We start from the raw sequence: 20,102 nt of genomic DNA, 5'->3' as shown, positions 1-20,102 counted from the left end.
TCTGCTAGTTCATTCTCCAACTGAACACAACAACCAGGTCCTGGTCAGGTGGAAACTGGGAGCCAGGGACTCCATTCTGATCTCCCTTGTGGGTGACATGGGCCCAGCTACTGGAGCCTTCATCTGTTGCTCTCCCAAGTGCATTAGCAGGGAGCTGGATGGGAAGCAGAGTAGCTAGGGCTTGAACCAGAGATTCAATATGGACTCTAGCTTTGCAAGTGGTGGCTTTTGCTGCAACTTTTGCGGTATCACAACTCTGGTCTCATCATTCTTTTTCATTATAATTAGAAAAAAAACCCATAGTATAAAAGTCACCATTTTATGCTATTTTTAAGTGCTCAGTTCGATAGTGCTAAGCATATTCACCTTGTTATAAAGCAAATCTTTAATGCTACTTTCCAGAAGAAAGAAAGAGCTACATGTAAGTGAAATTGAACAATATTTCTCTTTGTGTGACTGGCTTAGCATGATATCTTCAGGCTTCATCCTCTGAGCGTCAAGGATGAATTCCAGGTGTACACCAGACTGACAGAAGCGTAATTTCACGGGGTACCTCTCCAGGCCTGGATGACTGAGATTCAGTTAGGTTTGGGAATCACAAATGTTTCTCCAACTGTGGTCCCAGGACCATCAACATCAGCCTCACCCAAGAACTCGTTAGACATGCAGATCTTCAAGCCTCACCCCAGACCTGAAGAATCTGAAACTGGCGTGTGGAGCTCGGCAATCTGGGTTTTAACAAACTCCCCACATGATTCCAGTGGTTTTGAAGCATTGCTCTCAGAAAACACTAAGTTCTCTTTCAAACACAGTGTCTGTGAATTGATGATGGAAAACCTTTTACCATGGCTATAAAATCCATTAAATACAAGGGTATTAATTCAGTATGGGACATAAGAGAGAGAGTCAAAGAAAATTACAAAGACCTACAGGGAGAAATCAAGGAAGGAATAAATAAACAAGGAGCTGGATGATATGCCCAAAGGGAAAGGCCCACGCACTGACTTAATTCAACACCAGTGACAATCCCCTTTTGTAGAATAAATGGAGTAAAAATAGCAACTTTCAAAAGACATATGAGGGTCAGACTTGTGCTGTTTTTAAAATACTTGTTTGTTTATTTAGACAGCAGAGTGTGAGAGAGACAGAAAAATCTCATCTGTTGATTTACTCCTCCAAATGCCTGCCACAACCAGGGCTGAGCCAGACAGAAGCCAGGAGCCAGGAACTTCAGCTGTGCCTTCCACGTGGGTGGCAGGTTATACTACCAGCTTCTAAACAAAGTGACAGTTGTCTAGATCATACAGAATCAAGTTTAAAACAGAGAAGTCAATCAGCAGACGAGACTAAACATTCCAGAAAAAATATTCACGCCATTATAAGAGCCTCATCTGTGAAAAGCCAGCAGAAGGAATCACTGTTTACTAGGGCTGTTTCAGCCATTCATTTGCCTGTTCATTTATCTTCTGTTAAACATGTGTTGATCATGCATGGAAGTGAGCCCAGCAGGATCTCTGCCTTGTAGATCCTTGTGCAAACCCACCAGCATGGGTGGGTGACAAGGTGGTGACAAGTAGCATGTACACGAACAGGAGACAGCGGGTGGGTGGGGGAGCGATAATGGTGATTGGGTGAGTGAGTGGAAGCAAGCCAGGGTGGGGGGTGGATGGATAATGAGTGGGTAGAAAGAAAGAGGGAAGAAAAGGAAAGGAAAACCTTCAGGAAGACCAGCTCATCTCTCTTGTTTGAGGTGGGGAGGATTTTCTGGAAAGAAACCTGACTCAGAAGACTGCAGAAAGTTTATCCTCCAAGCCCAGAGTCTGACTGATACAATCCGGGGAAGTGCAAGGGAGGGCACAGGTGTGCGAGAGACTGATTGGGAGTGATGAGGAAGAAGTTCACAGGGGTACAGGAGGTGCCCTCAGGTGGGGATGGCCCAGCATGCCCTGCTCACTGACAGTGAGCCGGATGCCAGCTGTGGCTTTCTGGAGGCAGCGGAACAGCGTCTCCTTGGCCCTGGGAGAGAACTTGAGTGTTCTCCAAGAGAAGGAGGATCAAATACGAGCAGAACAGGGGAAACCCTGCATTACACAAGGTCTAAACAAGACTTCTTTGATAAGTGTAACATATCAAAGCCCAGTGGCCAACAGCTGAGGAGCTGAGGCAGTGGAGAGGCAGGGAAGGGAACTGCGCTCTGGAGCCTGGCGGGCCTGGTGTGAGGGAGCCTCCCCAGTCGTTCTGCTCATTTTTCAGATGGGAAGAGCCTCTTTTCACAGAGCTGCTGTGAGGATTCACCAAGAGGCAGCAGGCACTTAGAGCCCAGCTCCCTTCCTTCCAGGCATTCTCAGTAGAGACTGAGTGAGAGCCCCCTGGTGTGGCTGGTGTGCACCAAGCCCTGCACATTGCTCCGTGGGTCTGGCTCTGGAATGATTCTGATGGTACGCTGAGAAAGTTGACACCCCGAGAAGTCAGGTGACTCACCCCAGGTTTGAACAGTTTCATTATCAATCCAGGGTTGAGTCCAGCATTTCTTTCTTCACCAGCATAAGGTGGTGACAAATTCCAGGACAAAGTATGGGAAAAGAAAACAAATACTCCTGTATTTTTGACACCAAGTCACCTGTACTGCTCCCAGTACATTAATCGGGATGGGTTGTCCTGGTCTTGGGTCCATGTGCCTGGGTTGCTCCTGCCTGCCTACCTGCCTGCCCAGGAGCCAAGTGCTCACTCTGCCTTTCTTTGCAGACTACATCAACCTGTTCAGCACCAAGTGTCATGGCTGCGATTTCCCCGTGGAGGCTGGAGACAAGTTTATCGAAGCCCTGGGGCATACCTGGCATGATACCTGCTTCATCTGTGCGGTATGTTTGTATCATCTGAGAGAAGGGGAGCAGGGGAGGAGATGACCAGCCCTTGACATCTCTTGCAACTCTAGCACTCTAATCTGGTTTTCCAGTGGGTTTATTTAGAGTCAGAAATGAGACAGCAAGATCTCCCATCCAGCAGTTCACTCTCCAGATGCCCACAACTGATAGTAATGGCCAGGGCAAAGCCTGGTGTTGGGAACTTAATTCAGGTCTCCCATGTGGGTGGAAGGGACCCAAGCACTTGGACTATCCGCTGCTGCTTACCAAGGTACACATTAGCAGGAAGCTTGGATCCAGGGGTAGAGCTGGGACTTGAACCCAAGCACTCCAGTGTGGGATATGGATCCCCAAATGTGGTGTCTTAACCACCGTGCCAAATGCCCACCCCTCTGATCACGTTTAAGGTCTGGAAAATACCCTTATGCCTTGATATGTCAGTCAAAGTTTTACTACTAATAATTATTTATAAATAATATTGCCTTGTCACTTTTCATTTCGTTATGGACAACAGAGTGTCCTAGGATTTAACATACCACAAACTTGTCTCACCAGCAAAACTCAATACATAGGGCAGCAAATAATGCCTGGGTTTACCAAGAGGGCAGGTGGCTTCCTGTGGCTATGCATTGCTTCAGACACAACAAAGTGAGTGAAAGGGTTCTCTGCAGATTTTCACCATGAACATGAGCGTGGGGCCTATTGAAGGATCATATGAAAAACTGAACAATTTCTCTAAGATTTTATTTATTTGAAAAACACAGTGGCAAAGAAAAAGAGAAAGAGATCTTCCATTCATTGACAGACTCCTCAAATGGCTCCAACAGTCGGGCCTGGGCCAAATTGAAGTCAGGAGCTAGGAACTCCATCCGGGTCCCTCATATGGGTGGCAGGGGCTTAGGCACTTGAGCCTTCTCCTTCTTTTTCTTCTTCTTCTTCTTTTTTAAGATTTATTTATTTATTAGAAGATTTTCTTTATTTTTATTACAAAGTCAGATATACAGAGGAGGAGAGATAGAGAAGATCTTCCGTCTGATGATTCACTCCCCAAGTGAGCGCAACGGCCGGTGCTGTGCCGATCCGGAGCTAGGAGCCAGGAACTTCCTCCAGGTCTCCCTCACGGGTGCAGGGTCCCAAGACTTTGGGCCGTTCTCGACTGCTTTCCCAGGCCACAAGCAGGGAGCTGGATGGGAAGTGGAGCAGCTGGGATTAGAACCGGCACCCATATGGGATGCTGGCGTGTTCAAGGCGAGGACTTTAGCTGCTAGGCCACGCCGCCAGGCCCTGATTTATTTATTTTTATTTGAAAGTCAGACTTACAGAGAGAAGGGGATCTTCCATCTGCTGTTTCACTCCCCAACTGGTCACAGTAGCCAGAGCTGAGCCAATCTAAAGCCAGGAACCAGGAGCCTCTTCTGGGTCTGCCACGCAAGTGCAGGGTCCCAAGGCCTTCCATTCTCAACTGCTTTCCCAGGCCACAAGCAGGGAGCTTGAAGGGAAATAGAACTGCTGGGATACTAACCGACTGCCATATGGGATCCTGGCACATGCAAGGTGAGGACTTTAGTCACTAGACTTCCAAGCTGGGCCCTTGAGCCCATCTTGTCTGCCTTTCCAAGCACTTTAACAGGGACCTGGGACTGAAGCAAAGCAGCAGGAACTCCAGCTTGCTCTCTGGCATGGGGTGCTGGTTTAGCAACAGCTAAACCCCCTTAGCCACAATGCCAGTCCCCTAAGCTTTTCTCTTGATGGAGCTTTAGAAGATTATTTTCCTCAGTGGTTACTGTTGATATATAGCTGTTAGGAAATGAGCACTAGCTTAAATGTGTGTGATTTTTTTTCTGCTGAACAGCCGGGTCATTGTTACTATGAGATTGGTGTTTTCGTTGTAAGGACTTCAGGTTAGGGGTGGGTGCCCAGGCATGAGCCGACAACATCTAGACTCCAGGTTAGAGTAGGCTCATCATTGCCGACAAAACCCATCTCTGACTTAGATTTGGGAAAATCAGTGTGTTACTCTTGGCTTTTCAAGTGAATTAAAAGTTAATGAGGTTTAGTTGAGAGACAGAGATAGGAACAAATGGTTGCCTGCACCAGCTTGGGCTGGGCTGGACTGAAGCTGGGAGCTAAGAACTGAATCTGAGCGTCCCTCATGGGTGGCCAAGACACCAGTACTAAAACTGCAACCTGATTCAACCCAGGGTACCCATTGGCAGAGGAGAGTTTGGAATAGAGTTGGGATGTGAATCAAGGTACTTTTACATGGGCCACAGATGCCCCAAATGCCCCAGCCAGGGTATTTAATGACTGGGCCAAATAACTCCCCTACTGTTTTTTTTTTTTTTTTTTTTTTTTTTGATCGAGTTGCCCAACATAAATTTCAAGAATGTACAAAATATTTTTTGATATTTTGAGAACTCTCTGTCTGCTGGCTCACTTCCCAACTGCCCACAACAGCTAGGGCTGGAGCCAGGAACTGGGAACTGGTCAAGTTTCTCAAGTGAGTGACAGGAATCCAATTACTTAAGTCATCACCGTGGCTCCTAGGATCTGCATTAGCTTCCAGCTGGAGTCAGGAGCCAGAGCTGGGAATCAGACGCCATCTTGGACAGCAGTGTCTTAACCACTTGGCTAAATACCCACTCCCATCTGTGCAGTTTACACTTGAGAATCTGCTAGAGATGTCGTAAGACAGCCCTAGTCACAGTGTTTCCTGCTATGTGTCTTGGGTTCTATACTCTATTTGTGCCACTGGCTTGGGAGGGCTGCCAGGACCATCTGATGGCTTAAACCACAGTTCAGAAGACCAAAGGTCTAAAACCAAGATGCTGACCAGAGGCAGTGCTCTCTTCCTAACTCCTGGCAATCTCCAGCTGCCCTGGGAATTTCTCAGCTTGCAGATGCCTAATTGGCAGCTCTGCCCCATCCTCACGTGCTGGTTGCCCGCTATACATTTGGTCTTTGTGTAGCCTTCTCTGCACATGTGTTCCTCCTTATCGGCTCACAGGAACGCCACCAAAGTCCATTTAACTCTCCATCTGGATTACGTCTACCAAGACTCTGTTCCCAAATAAGGCTATTGTGATGTCCCTGTGCTAGGCAGGTTACAGGTCATGTGGATTGGGGCTACAGCATGCACTCTTGGAGAGATACAGTCCCTTAGCATTCTGAATCCTTAGGTCTTTTAGCACATTTTTAGTTGCCTTTTAGGGTCCTTGAGATGCCCCTCCTCCAACATAGGTTAGATATGCTGCCTGCAGGTTGTTCTGTGCACAGCCCAGCCAGGCATAGCCTATGGTTCTCCGACCCTTACACCCAAGCTGTGGCTTGTTGGATCCTGAGACTCTGCCTGCAAATCTGGTTTTCCACCTTCTTTAAAGACACCCCCCCCCCAAAAGAAAATTTGGAAGCAATGCAGGCAGCCAGATGCCTTGAAAACAGGCTGGTGAGAGGGCAGAGCTGCATGAAGAAGGAGCCATGGCGCAGAGGAACCTGGCCCACTCCTTTGAGCCTGCTCTGTCCAGCTAAGAGTGACAACAGCATTAACCCTGGGGAAAGACCAAGAGAAGCACTAAAGCGCAAGTAGTTTCTGCTGATTTCCTGAGCTACAGAGAATGGAATCCAGTCCGGTGGGGGAGGCCTGGAGCAGTGGCCAGCAGATCCTGTCCTTCAGAGAATTGGCATGGAGGTCTAAGGCCTGTATGCCCCCCACTGTGCCAGTATGACATGGCAAAACAGAATGATCTGGGAAGAAATCTTTTGATTGAAAAACTTTGAAGTTTTTTGTCGTCTGTTTATCAGTTTATATTCCAAATCACTGTAAAAATTTTCAAAGAATTTTTTTGTATTTGAAAGGCAGGGTTAGAGAGAGAGAGAGAGAGAGAGAGAGACCGACCTTCTATCCACTGGTTTGCCCCACAGATGGCTACAACAGCTGCAGTTGGGCTGGTCTGAAACAAAAATCTAAGAGCTTCTTCCAGGTCTCCCATGTGGATACAAGGCCTCCACTGCTTTCCCAGGCCTTTATCAGGAAGCTGGATAGGAAGTAGAACAGGCAGGACTAGAACTGACACCTGTACTGGATCCAGGCACTGCAGGTGGCAAGTTAAATGTGCTGTGCCAAAGTGCTGGCCCCTCCAGAGTTACCTTTTTGTCTTCCCCAAGCCTCATTCTCCAGCTAGATCCCAAACTTCTGTTTTCTGGGACTTGTCTCCGAGTTGTCCACAGCAGCCTGTTACAAGGCCTGATGTGTTTTTTCAGCTCTTTATTGCTGATAGAATTCCTGAGTCAGGATCGCTTTATAGAGAAAAGAGGTTTATCTAACTCACAGTCCTGCAGGTTCAAGGACATGACAGTGACATCAGCTCAGTTCCACTGCCCATGTTTCCTCCCCACCAGCTCCCGCTGTATCACATCATAACAGATAGCAGTGGAGGGAGACCAGGCAGGTTGAGGGGAGCCATCACCCGACAGGAAGCAAGAAATGGAGACCTGGTAGGGCAGGACTCAGGATTCTCTGACAGGGGTCTCTCTCAAGGACTGGCCGGGATCCCAGGAGAAGCTGCCTAATCTATTTATTGGTCATGTCCCTAATTGACCCATGACTTCCATCAGGCCCCACCTTAAAGGTTCCATCAACTCCCAACAGCACAAAGTTGAGGACCCAGTGTCAGGCCCCTAGGGAAACAAACCACATCCAAGCCATTGCACTGGGCCATCAGAGATCTGCCCCTGGGGCCATCACAATGCCCAGTGCCCCTTGCCTTTCCAGCTCTCTTGGGGTGAATCTGTGCTCGGTGAGTCATGTCAAGTCTAGAAGGGTGCTTTTCTAATCCCCACTGCTACCTGTAGATAGGGACTCCGTCTGCATCCCTCCTTTTGAGGTCAGCATACTGGGTGTGTCCTCTGGCAAACTACCACACTGAGGGGGACACCTCTGTTCTGACCTCTACTTCCAGAGTAGTTTCATGTCACAGCCCCTGTTGGCTGGGGGCTCTCAGAATCAATCAGCAGAGACCCAGTAGACAGAAAGTCCTACCTCTACATTTCAGAAGCTCTGTGACATGAACAAGATATTTGGGCTGAGTCCAGCTTTTCAATTGTGAAATGTGAGAAAGGCATATCTATCCCCTAAGGTCTTTGTGAGAATTGAATGAGATTGTGTACAGAGAGTAGCGTTCTGCCTGGGCCACGGTAGCCTCACCCAGTCTGGCATTGTGGCATAGCTGATAAAGTCACCATCCACTACTCTGCCATCCCATAAGGGCACCACTTTATGTCCTGGCTGCTCCACTTCCAATCCAGCTCCCTGCTGAAAGCAGCAGCAGATGGCCCAATGTTTGGACTCCTGTCACCTACATGGATGGAGTTACAGCCTCGTGGCTTCAGCCTGTCCCAGCCCTGGCCGTTGCAGCCATTTGGAGAGTGAACCAGGGGATGGAGGATCTGTCTGCCTCTTCCTATCACGTTGCCTTTCAAATAAAAAAAATAGAAAAAAAAATATTAGTTTCTTTCTCTCTATGATGTCTTCAAACTGTATTCATAGGTTATTACCATGGGAATATATAATTTGTCTCTTTTTTTCATATATTTTCCTGTAGGGGTTTTTCTGTGTTTGATTTGTCTTCTTTTGTGGTGATATTGTATTGGAAAATAATCATAAACAATTGCACCATAAATTTAATCATCTCCCAAGAGGAAAGATTTGGTAGTTTTCCATTCCATTTTTAAAATATCTCTTTCTTTTTAAAAGTTTTTAAAATGTATTTTATTTTGTTTGAAAAGGGGAGAGAGAAAGAGACAGCGAGAGAGAGAGAAGGAGAGAGACACAGAGAGAAAGATTGCAAAAAAATCTTCCATCCACTAATTTACTCCCCAAATGCTGGCAATATCCTGGACTGGGCCTGGCCAAAGCCTGGAGCCTGGAGGTCAAGCCAGGTCTACATGTGAATGGCAGGGAACCGAATACTTGAGCCATCACCTGCCACCTCTAGAGATACGCGTCAGCAGGCAGCTAGCCAGGGCTTGAACAAAGACACTCTGACATGGTTGCAGGTGTCCCATGTGGCAGCCTAATTGCTGTGCCCAGTGCCCGCCCCGGGTTTTCTGTGTGGGAGCTCTCTCTCGTGTGTGTGTGTGTGTGTGTGTGTGTGTGTGCCTGCCTCCTGGCTGACTGTGTGACAGTGTCTTCCTTAAAGGAGTGACAGAAGCAGAAGCACATGTTCCCTTCTCCTGTGGTGTCATTGCTGTAAGGTAAGTCTTCAGGGCGGCATTGTGAGGCTGTAGGGTCGGCATATCTCCATGGCCCTTGTTCAGTGCAGCCATCTGCCTTACAGAACACCTGATCCACCTGTCCCTAGCAGCTTACACATTCCCTTCTGGCGCTGCTGAATGAGGACTGATTCTTCTTTTTTCACTTTTTAGCCCGAGTCATGGAAGGTTAAAGGTGAGAAGCCATTGACTTACTCAATTTGCTAGATTATTAGATGTCTAGTGGTATCCATCTCAGGGAAGTTGAAATGTTTTTTTTTTTTCATTATTAGTGAGAATCATCTTTTCTGAACTATTGGTTAGTTCACTTGAGATGTTAATTCTGAGTATTGGCTTTTGAACTTGTACTGGTTTCTTACATACTTCGGACAGCATGAACTGATCATCTTCATTATGCACGTTTCCTCTCTATTGTTACATGCAGTTCATTCAGTTCTAGTTCTTGTTCTTGGAGGGATTCACTTTTTTCTTTTTAGATTTTATTTTTTGTGATTTTACATAGTTGAGAAGGATGCATGCTCATGTGGACCACTGATTAGGTTGGGAAAGGTCAAGGAATATGGGGAAAGTGGATGAGATGATTTGTTTCTAGTTTTCTTTTTCTTCTTGTATCTGGGGGAAGAGGGGAGAGAAGGGGAGAAGCTGCATTCAGCATCCTAACCCCATCAGTCCTGGGGATGGGGGACAGCCTCCTGATGTCATCCCAAGGTCCCCAGTGTGGAGCATGCTTGAGATTGCTGCTGAAGTGGCTTCGATGGTTCTGAAATGCTGTTGATTTCACCACTCCAAGGATGAGGAAGCCCTTCCAAGGTCCATTGGCTGACATAGTCCACCTTAGAGTCTCCATTTGCCTAGATACTTGCTGTCCACACTTGGCTGGGAGAGTTGTCCAATTTGTTCTGCCTTCCATCCTCTGCTCTGGTACCAGATGTCCCCTGCAGGCCCAATAGACTGCCAAAGAAGGATTCACTTTTAAATAGTCAAGTCCATATACCTTGTTTTAATCACTGAGAGATTGCTAGTGGAAGGTAGCATGCATTTGACCTAGCAGTTAGGCACTGGTTAAGGTACTTATATCCCCTATTGGAGTTCATGGGTTTGAGGCCCAGCTTCCCTCCTGCTGCCTGCTCATGTGGACCCTCAGAGGTGATGGTCAAGCAACTGAGTTCTTTCCACCTATGTTCAAGCCCTGAATTGAGTCCCTGGCTTTGACTACCTCTAGTTCTAGCCTTTGTGGGCATTTGGGAAGTGAACCAGCAGGTGGGAGCTCTCTCTCACAGTGTGTGTGTGTGTGTGTGTGTGTACGCGCGCACCTGTCTCCTGGCTGGTTCTTTGTGATAATGTCTTCCTTAAAGGAGTGGCAGAAGCAGAGGCTTACATCCCCTCACTGGGTGGGCAGCCAGCCTCCCTCACTGCCGCTCTGTTCTCTGTTCCAGGTTTGCCACGTGAACCTGGAGGGACAGCCATTCTACTCCAAGAAGGACAAGCCCCTGTGCAAGAAGCATGCCCACGCCATCAACGTGTAGGGGGCTCAGTGTAGCCTGTGCGGGCGAGACGAGGCCCGCAGCTGCTCCTGCTGCTGGCAACAGTGGATTCACAGTCTGATGTGTCTTTTTGGGGGAAAGGGGAAGGAGGAAGCGATTGAGCCCCTTTGAAGTATAATTTTAGTCCTTCCTTCTGTACACAGATTGTACATTTGCATAGTTCAGACTAGAAGCCAAACGAACATTCTCCACCAAACTAGCAATTAATCCAAGACTCTGTGGTGTTGTACTTCAAACGTTTAGGACAGAATTCCAAGACCTCCAAAGTGAATCATGAACAACGACTTTCCCAAAGCCCTAACACCCTTTGCCGCGTCCTCCGTCTGCCCTGGTGTAGGGACTGAGCTCAGTGTGGTCAGTCCATTGGTCTGTTGTTCGCGGAGACTCAGAAGCTGAGGTCTCCCAAACCCCTCTGGCAAACAAGAGTGAGTGCCAAACTCTCACTCGCTGCAGGTTATTTTTAGAGCCATAGCTGAGAGCTTGTTAGTTAAATCCGATCAGGCTTTCCTCACCAAAAAAGGAAGTGTTATTCCCCCGACCAGCTCTCGGAGCGACCTCTGTGCATCGGGCCTCAGACCCCGCACAGGCTGGAATTGTTGGACAGGAAGTCCTGGCGTGTCCACAGCACTGTCATCCGGTGGGGGCCACTCGCTGGGCAGCGGCTTGAGCTTGGGGAGGGCTCCCTCTCTGGCAGTGAAACACCCCTACATCCCCGCAAGTTTAAGGTCCTGCCTGAGTTGTGCTGGAGAGTGGAACTGGCTTCTTCCCATCTGGCTTTGTGATGTGTGAGCAGGCTCTGGGTTGAGTATCCATGCATGTGTCTCACCCCCACCCCAACATGCAAACCACCTCCACATGTCTGCCCCAGCACCCTGGGCCCACCCCTAACTAGCTGCGTGGCTCGTGAACAGGCAGAGTCAGGCAGTGTTCCAAGAGGGTGGGTGGCTAAAGAGCTCACACTCTTCCTGATTTGCTGGCACCTTCCGCAGGAGCTAAGGAGCAGGTGGAACCTCTGCACTGTCCATCTCACAGGTCCATGGTAAACCCTGGGTGGTTGCTGGGAGGAACAGATGGACCAAGATCCATGCTTTGGCCATTTGGGCCAATATTTTGAGAATGTGTGCAACTGAGTCTTTTTATGGAAGTAGGTGTGGGCCCGCGAGCTTCTCCACCGTGTCAGTGACCGCGGGAGCTGAGGTGAGCGTGGCCCGGCTGTTGGGTTGCTGCGGAAGCTGCTCGGCTCTGCCCTTTTTAGGAAGCAGTTACTCAGTGAGGCAGCTGTGGCACCAATGCCAGCTGTGTGCATGGATGGCTCCCACTTGGGCGCAGCATCCGGGCGCCCTTCCAACTCTGCTACTCTCTCCTCACCCCTGGTTGGTTTTTTTTTTTTTTTTTTCTGCACATTTGAAAAGTTTTACCGGAATGCATTAAAACTCTTGGCTTTGCTTTTCTGGGAACTGAGGCTTCCAGGAGACTACCAGTCTACTGGACTGGGGCTCTTCCCCCTGCGAGTGTGACAAGGAGGCAGCTACTTGTGTCCCTGGCAGGAAGCCTGCATCCCCCACCTCCTCTCCCGCTCATGTGAAGCCACCGATCCCCCCCACCTCCCTTCCCCACCCCCAGGAGGACCCCACCCCCTCTCCCATCCATGTGAAACCACCAATCCCCCCACCTCCCCTCCCCAGGAGGACCTGAGAGGACCTACACAGTCTCCTGGCCCACAGCACCTCCTTACCTTTGGTGCTTGGAGAAAGTGAGGGCTAAGCATGGGCAGTCAGTCCACCAGCTAGGGGCACAACCTGGGGATTTGTGGGGAGAGGCAGACACATACCTTGAAGCTGGCTGTTGTTCCTGAACAGTTCAAATGCAGAGTCAAGGAGGCTGCTGACTGCACAGAAAGGCTCCAAGCAGGTTTGCTCCTAAAAGAATCTGTCAGATGATCAGAGACCGTCTCAAGCAGAGAACAAACTAGTCCCCTGGAGTTTCCCCAGTCTCTTTCTCACACCTACCCTCCACAGCACCATTCACACAGGTGTGGCCCTTCAGAAGAGAAACGAGCTTTCTGCAAGCACTGCTTCAGTGTAGTCCTTTCTTGAAGCAGCGTTTTCACATGTCAGACCTAGCGTGTGTGGATTTATTGGGATGCTCACTGAAGATAAACCATCTTAAAGGTGGCAGGAAGGACAGGGAGTTCTGAATGTGGCTTGCTGTGTGTCTGCCGCGTTGTCTTGAGTTCCAGATGGCCACCATAGATGTCATGGCGGGACCAGTGGTGTCCCACCAGACACCATTCATAACACTCTGTTGGCAATGGGGAGACCACTCTGGACTTCCAGTTCTCCGTTCCTCATTGTTGACTTGAACTTAACATTTGTAAACAGTAACTTCTGGCCCCTGAGTGACTCCCATCTGCACTGTTTGTGTTAGGAATCTAGCTTTTATAATGTTAACTTTTCAACCCCAGTACACTTGTGTTGGTATTTTTGTTGGTGTGGGGGGGTAAGATTTCAGAAGTGGAATGTAGCATGTTAGGGATGTGCACAAAAGTATTTTGCATGTTTTTTTTCTTGTGTGAATTCTACTTTTTAGCAAAAATAAACCCCCCAAAACAATATACAAGTGCAGAGTTCTCTGTGTAACATTTTTTCATGTGACATCAAAAGCAGCTTACTTCTACATGGCCACGAGTAAAAACTGGAGACAAAACAAAGCATGCAGTGAGAAGACGCCCAAGTCCCTTGCTCTCTTTTTCAACAACAGCTTCGATGTGGAAATAGTACAAATGTTTTGCCTTTAAAGGGAATTTCTCAGATAAATAATAAACTGAAAACCAGGCTTTGCCTCCTTAGGAGGGTATTTGGAAATATAAGGAACACAGACTTGAAGGATAAATATGTTTTGGTGCAAAAAAAAAATTGTTGGGGAACCACGTGTCCTCTTATTTCTTTTTATAAAGGTTTACTTAGCTACTTCGTAGTCAGATATTTCAGATTTATTTATTTTATTGTGCTCTTAGTGGCTTCATTTGAAGTTGCTGGTGTTCCTTCCATGTTACTTATTTTTAAACAAGCTGAGAATGAAATCCTCTCCTGGCTATTTTTTTAAGTGAAAAAGAAAATGAAGATCCTTAAGAAAAACCAATTCATTCTCTTTCAAGGTGTTTTTCTCTTGGCACTACTTACAAATAAAAGGTGTTAATATGTGTAATTTTTAGCACCTGACTCATTTTGGAAAGCTGTGCAATTACTAATGGATATTTTAGTACTTTTTAAAGCTACGGCAATTTAAAGATACCTGATGAAGAAAACAAAAGCCTCGTAGACTCAAAAGCATGTATACATGGAGGGGGCCTGAGAGATTTCTGGAGCTTTTCCAGATGAAGGACCCAAAGCCTGGAAAGAGGAAGTGTTCCCACGTCACTCGCAAGCGGCTGGGGAGGCGGCAGCAGGTGCCCTGGCTCAGTGTGGACTTTGGCATGAGCAGACCAGGCTCTACATGGAGGCTCTTGAGCAGCACCTGAGTGGTGTTGGGACCATGTCTCCCCGCCTGTTTATCTACTCCTACACGGGGCTGATAAGAACACTTGCCCCCCAGGATGTCTTGAGAACCACCCACAGTAACTTTTGAAAGAAAATTGACATCCAAATGTTAACACTCCTTTTTCCCAATGCCAGTGAAGATTCATTGGGACAATAAGAGGCAATAAGGAATACACAACCCAAAACTATGAACCATAAGAATGAGAGTTTGATCTCATTAGATTAAAGCAATGTTTGTACGTTTTAAGATTTATTTTTTAAAAAATTTTAAATGATTTATTTATTTGTCTTTAAAATCAGATATACAGAGAGGAGGAGAGACAGAGAGGAAGATCTTCCACCCGATGATTCACTCCCCAAATGAGCACAACAGCCGGAGCTGCGCCGATCCGAAGCCAGGAGCCAGGAACTTCCTCCAGGTCTCCCACACGGGTGCAGGGTCCCAAGGCTTTGGGACGTCCTCCACTGCTTTGCAAGGCCACAAGTAGAGAGCTGGACAGGAAGTGGAGCAGCTGGGATTAGATCCCATATGGGATCCCGGTACATTCAAGGTGAGGACTTGAGCCGCTAGACCACCACACTAGGCCCCAATGTTTATACTTTCTTCACTGAAGAACAGAGGACAGGAAAAAGAAATTGTTCATTTTTTTAGGGATTTATTTTATTAGAAATATGGATTTACTAAGATAAAGAGAAAGATCCTCCATGCACTGGTTCACTGCCTAAATGGCCACAATGGCTGGAGCTGGGCTGATCTGAAGCCAGGAACTTTTTCCACATCTCACATGGAAACAGGGACCTGAGGCCTTGGGCCAGCCATCCTCTACTGCTTTCCCAAGCCACAAGCAGGAAAGTGAATCAAAAGTGGAGCAGCTGTGACATGAACCAGTGCCCATAAGGTATCCCAGTGCTTTAAGGGGAAGGAGCCAGTTGAGCCATCATACCGGGCCCTTATGTATTCTTTTTATAAATACTAGGTGCCAGACATCACATTAAATGTTGAGATTGTGATGTGAGCATAATAGGCAAAAAAAAAAAAATTCTCCGCTCTCATGGAACAGATGGATTAGTTCTAAGGAGAGACGTGTGACTGTGTGGAGCTACGCTAGAGGCAGGCGTTTGGCTTAGCAGTGAAGCTTCTGGCTGGGACGCCTTTGTCCCACACTGCTTTGCCTGGGTTCCATGTCTGGCTCCCGCTGCTGGCTGAATCCAGCTGTCTGTTAATACAGACCCTGAGAGGCCACAGGTGATGACTCAAGTGCTTGGGTCCCTGCCAGACCTGGAATTGATTTCCTGGTTGCCGGCTTTGACCTCAGCCCAGTCTCAACCATAGCTGGCATTTGGAGAATGAACAAGTGGATGGGAGTTTGCACATATGCACTCTCTCTAGCAAATAAATAAGTACCTTTAAAAGCTGCTGCATAGAATAATCCTAGCATGAGGCTGGATGTAGATTCGCTAATGATCATGATGCGTGTGAAGAACGGGTTCTGAGCCATCATTGTGTATACTGTTTACCCTTCAGACAACTGGCCCATGCACCAGGAAGATGTTTGAGTCCTTGGTCCCTCAGCAGAGCTGTTTCATTTATGCGAGCACTATGCTGCTCAAGTTTGGAAGCACTGCCCCAAGTACTGATTTAGACTTTGCTGGGACCACCACAAGGTCAGTCTTCTCCAATGTTCTGCTCACAGATGGAAGCCATTCAGATGACCTGGGCAGTGCAGGTGCTCCTCAGTGGGGAACAGAGGCATACCCTGACAAACCCATCATTACGTCAGCATCTGCATAGCCCCCAGTTGGTAACCCCTGTAGCTTCATGAAAGAGGACTAACCACACATCATTTTTGCATCATTTTAAGGAACAGGGATGAAAGACAGTAAATTAAACTGTCTATGTCACAGATCATCTACAGGATTTTCCATGCCACCCACATGCCCCAAGGAGCTTGGCTCTGATGTAGGGTGGAGGATAACACAGACAAGGCCCCTACTTTGATAGAGCTTATGCTTAAGGGAAAACTTGGGTAACCAAAAAGTAACGCATAGTCAATAAAAACAGGCCAACACTGTGGTGTGTAGTAGGTTAAGCCTCTACCTGTGGTGTCAGCATCCCAGATGGGCTCCAGTTTGAGTCCCACTGCTTCACTCTCAATTCAGCTCCTTGCCGATGAGCCTAGCAAAGCAGCAGAAGATGGTCCAGGAGCTTGGACCCCATTACCAGCTTGGAAGACCTAGATAAAAGCTCCTTCTTTCAGACCAGCTCAGCTGCAGCTGTAGCAGTCATTGGAAGAGTGAAACAGTAGGGCCCGGCATGATAGCATAGTGGTTAAAGTCCTCACCTTGAAAGCACAGGGATTCCATACGGGCGCCGGTTCTAATCCCAGTGGTTCCATTTCCCATCCAGCTCCCTGCTTGTGGTCTGGGAAAGCAGTTGAGGACGGCCCAAAGCTTTGGGACCCTGCACCTGTGTGAGAGACCCGGAGGAGGCTCCTGGCTTTGGATTGGCTCAGCTCCAGCTGCTGTGGCCGCTTGGGGAGTGAATCATTGGATGGAAGATCCTCCTCTCTGTCTCTCCTCCTCTCTGTATATCTGCCTTTCCAATAAAAATAAATAAATCTTTAAAAACAAAAGTGAAACAGTACATGGAAAATCAATCCATCTCTTCTCTCTCTGCACATCTTTTCAAATAAAAACAAAATTAAAAAAAAAAAAGAATCAGAGACAGCAAGGGTTATGAGAACATAAAACAGGGTGATGTGCTGGCAAGAGGTAAGCAACTTAAAAAAAACAAACAAATTTATTTGGAAGAGCAACACAGAAAGAGAGAGAGAGAGTAAGCAAGATCTTCCACACACTGATTCACTCTCCAGATGACTGCAGTAGCCACATCTGGCTCGTGCTGGAGTAAGGAGCCAGGAACTCCCATCTTGGTCCTCCACCTAAGTGGCAGGGGCCCAGGTGCTACCCTCTGCTGCCTTCCCAAGCACATTAACAGGAAGCTGGATTGGAAGTAGAGTAGCTAGGTCTCAAATTGACACTCCCATATGGGAGTCCCATATGACCTGGTGCTCAGGGGAGACCCTGAGGAGAATGATGGAAAACCCTCCCAAACATGGGAAGAAGGGTGATCTAGACAGAAGGGGAAATAAACAGAGTGGCATTAAAGATTTAGTAATCTCTTGGGCCCGGCAGTGTGGCCTAGCGGCTAAGGTCCTCGCCTTGGGCGCGCCAGGATCCCATGTGGGCACCAGTTCTGATCCCAGCAGCTCCACTTCCCATCCAGCTCCCTGCTTGTGGCCTGGGAAGGCAGTTGAGGACGGCCCAAAGCCTTAGGCTCCTGCACCCGTGTGGGGAACCTGGAGGAGGTTCCTGGTTCCTGGCTTCAGATCGGCGCAGCTCTGGCTGTTGCACTCACTTGGGAGTGAACCATCGGATGGAGGATCTTCCTCTCTGTCTCTCCTCCTCCTCTATGTATGTCCGTCCGCCTTTCCAATAGAAATAAATAAATCTTTAAAAAAAAAAAAGACTTAGCAATCTTGGCCCAGCAGGGTCTTAAGGACTTGAGCCATCTTCTGCTGCTTTCCCTGGCTGTTAGCAGGGAACTGCATCAGAAACGGAGCAACTGAGACACAAACCAGTGTCCATATGGGATGCCAGTGTCTCAGGTGAAGGATTAGCTGGCTACACTACCCCCACCCCATGCAAATTCCTCAAATCACCTTTTCCATTTGCACATTAGCGTTTCCTTTTTCTTAATTATATAAATTTTATTTTTGAGAATTTTTACGTAGGGTTAAGGACTAAAGGAAAGTGGGTGATACCATTGTTTTCACATTTTCTTCTTTCCTTCCTGTGTCTAGGAGAAGGGGAGAGATAAGCAGAGAAGCCACAACCAGCCTCCCAACCATCCCAGGGTCCCCGTTGTGGGGCATGCTCCGAGGGTCCTGCTCAAGTGGTTTTGATAGTTCAACAGTTGCTGCTGATCTTTCTACTCCAAATTACAATGAAATCTCTCCAGACTCCACTGGCTGACATAGTCCACCTTAGAGTCAGACGCATTTCTACAGATATTTTATTGGGCACCGTGTGAGTCAAGTGATCTACTGGCCATGGAGACCAGTGTCTCCCACCCCCCACTGGGAGAGCTCCATGCAGGACATGGATGTCCATGACCAGAGGCAGCAGGGGGCCAGGCCAGTGGTCACTTCTCCAGGGGCGCGTAGTTAAGCAGCTTCTTTATCAGGTCCACAAGCAACAGCAGCATGAGGAGGCAGCAGTAGTGCTTCAGGCCCAGGGTGTCCAGGGTGTCTCCCTCGGTGTACTTGGCCTTCAGCAGCTCCAGGGAGGGTGCCCACTTGTTGCTCATGACCTGGCAGCAGGTGAAGCAGCACACGAAGAGGATCATGGCAGTGACTCTCTGGCTGTCTCCGGCTCTGGGTTCTGCTGGGCCTCGACTCACCACGTGGACTGCTGACTGATTTATAGCCCAGCTTTTCCTCTGTTTCTAGCTCAAGGCCAATTTGTTGCATCAAGTAGAAATATAGAGACTATTTCCATTTCAAACCAGTCTTTATTTATTAAAGATTTATTCATTTTTATTGGAAAGGCAGATTTACAGAGAAGGAGAGACAGAAAGATCTTCCATCCACTGGTTCACTCTCCCAAATGACCATAACAGCCAGAGCGGATCCAGTCTGAAGGCAGGAACCAGGAGTTTCTCCCAGGTCTCCCATGTAGATGCAGGATTGCTAGGCTTTGGACCATCCTCCACTGCTTTCCCAGGCCACAAGCAGGGAGCTGGAAGGGAAGTGGAGCAGCCAGCAAATGAACTGATGCACATATGGGATACTAGTGCCTGCAAGTGGAGGAATTAGCCAATTGAGCCGTTGCACCAGGCCCGTGTTTTCCTTCCAATGGAGCACTTAAAGCATGAAAGCGTCCCAGCATTTGTGGAAGTACTGTTAGAGGGCACCCAGTGAGCCTAGGATGGAGGAAAGAATGCAAGTGGGAACAGGGATCCTACCTTGCGTAGGTTCCCTGCAACAGAATCCCTTCCATTGTATTTGGACCTTTCTGGTGAACTGCAGAAGGAAGCATTGGAGAAGCAGGGGTTGATGGGAGAAGGGCCTGAGCAACATGACATCCATGTTATATGGTGCTATGTTTAAAAAGATGAATGTCAGTATTAAACTCATTTCGAATTAGAAAAGTGCATCTTCACAAATGCTTGAAGTCACGGGTCTCTAAGTCTCCTTCCTCCAACATCTTGTTAAACAAGTCATCCAAAAAGCTTGCTGGCCTAGGAATGTCTCCCTAATTGCAACCTGGGACTCCCACTCCTCTGAGAATACTCCAGTCATCCTTCCCCTGAGAGCCGTGAGGTGTAGGCTCTCTGGTTCCTGTAAAGCTGCCATGGACTCAGGCTGGTGGAGTGAAGGACGCAGTGTTTGCAGGATCCCAGTGCTGCGGCTCATGCTCTGTGCTGGGATTTCACACTGTGTGTCCAGGGCTGTCCACTGAAGTTTGGAGGGCTAGGTAGCAGACTGAAGAAATGGGCCCGCAGCTCCTGCCAGCCAATGCGTGCTCACCTTGCTCCATCTCCTAGTTAATGTATTACTGCCGCACCAGCCCAGGTGCTGCTGCATGGTGTGGTAATGTTAAGTTGCAGGCTTAAGAGGAAGGAAATGCTGTTACTGAGGCCCCAGGCAGTGGCTAAGACCCAAGCATGGATACCAGGTCCTTGTCAGGTTGTCTGAAATGACCATGGAATGTCGTCACACCTGAGTTGTCCGAATGGGACTAGGAGAAAGGAATGCGGTTGGGGCATGCATTTTCTATCAGTGTGGTTCTTGGCACTTAAATATTTCTATTTATATTTATTA

At 48.0% G+C, this 20,102-nt stretch overlaps 2 protein-coding genes across 4 annotated transcripts in view; one reads left to right on the top strand and one right to left on the bottom strand.

The window, feature by feature from the left end:
- The window catches only part of LDB3 (LIM domain binding 3), a 56,021-nt gene extending 44,549 nt beyond the window's left edge, over positions 1–11,472 (top strand). For all 3 annotated transcript variants that reach the window (XM_058671120.1, XM_058671119.1, XM_058671118.1), the window contains 2 exons: positions 2,746–2,861; positions 10,571–11,472. In XM_058671120.1, the coding sequence (XP_058527103.1) occupies positions 2,746–2,861; positions 10,571–10,660 (206 nt within the window). In that variant the 3' untranslated portion in view covers positions 10,661–11,472. The remainder of the gene's footprint in view (positions 1–2,745; positions 2,862–10,570) is intronic.
- A 6,938-nt stretch (positions 11,473–18,410) lies between these two features.
- On the bottom strand, positions 18,411–18,625 carry LOC101534539 (DNA-directed RNA polymerases I, II, and III subunit RPABC5-like). The gene has a single exon (XM_004583334.2). The coding sequence runs from the start codon at positions 18,623–18,625 to the stop codon at positions 18,422–18,424; it is 204 nt and encodes a 67-aa protein (XP_004583391.2). The 3' UTR covers positions 18,411–18,421.
- Positions 18,626–20,102: the final 1,477 nt, after the last annotated feature.

Source organism: Ochotona princeps, chromosome 13, assembly GCF_030435755.1.
Source record: "Ochotona princeps isolate mOchPri1 chromosome 13, mOchPri1.hap1, whole genome shotgun sequence".
Classification (NCBI taxonomy): domain Eukaryota; kingdom Metazoa; phylum Chordata; class Mammalia; order Lagomorpha; family Ochotonidae; genus Ochotona; species Ochotona princeps.
Note: the sequence above shows the minus strand (reverse complement) of the source record. Positions and strands in the feature narration are given on the sequence as shown.

Excerpts from the sequence above, each read along its gene's own strand:
- LOC101534539 (XM_004583334.2), bottom strand. The coding sequence starts at position 18,625 with ATGATCCTCTTCGTGTGCTGCTTCACCTGCTGCCAGGTCATGAGCAAC.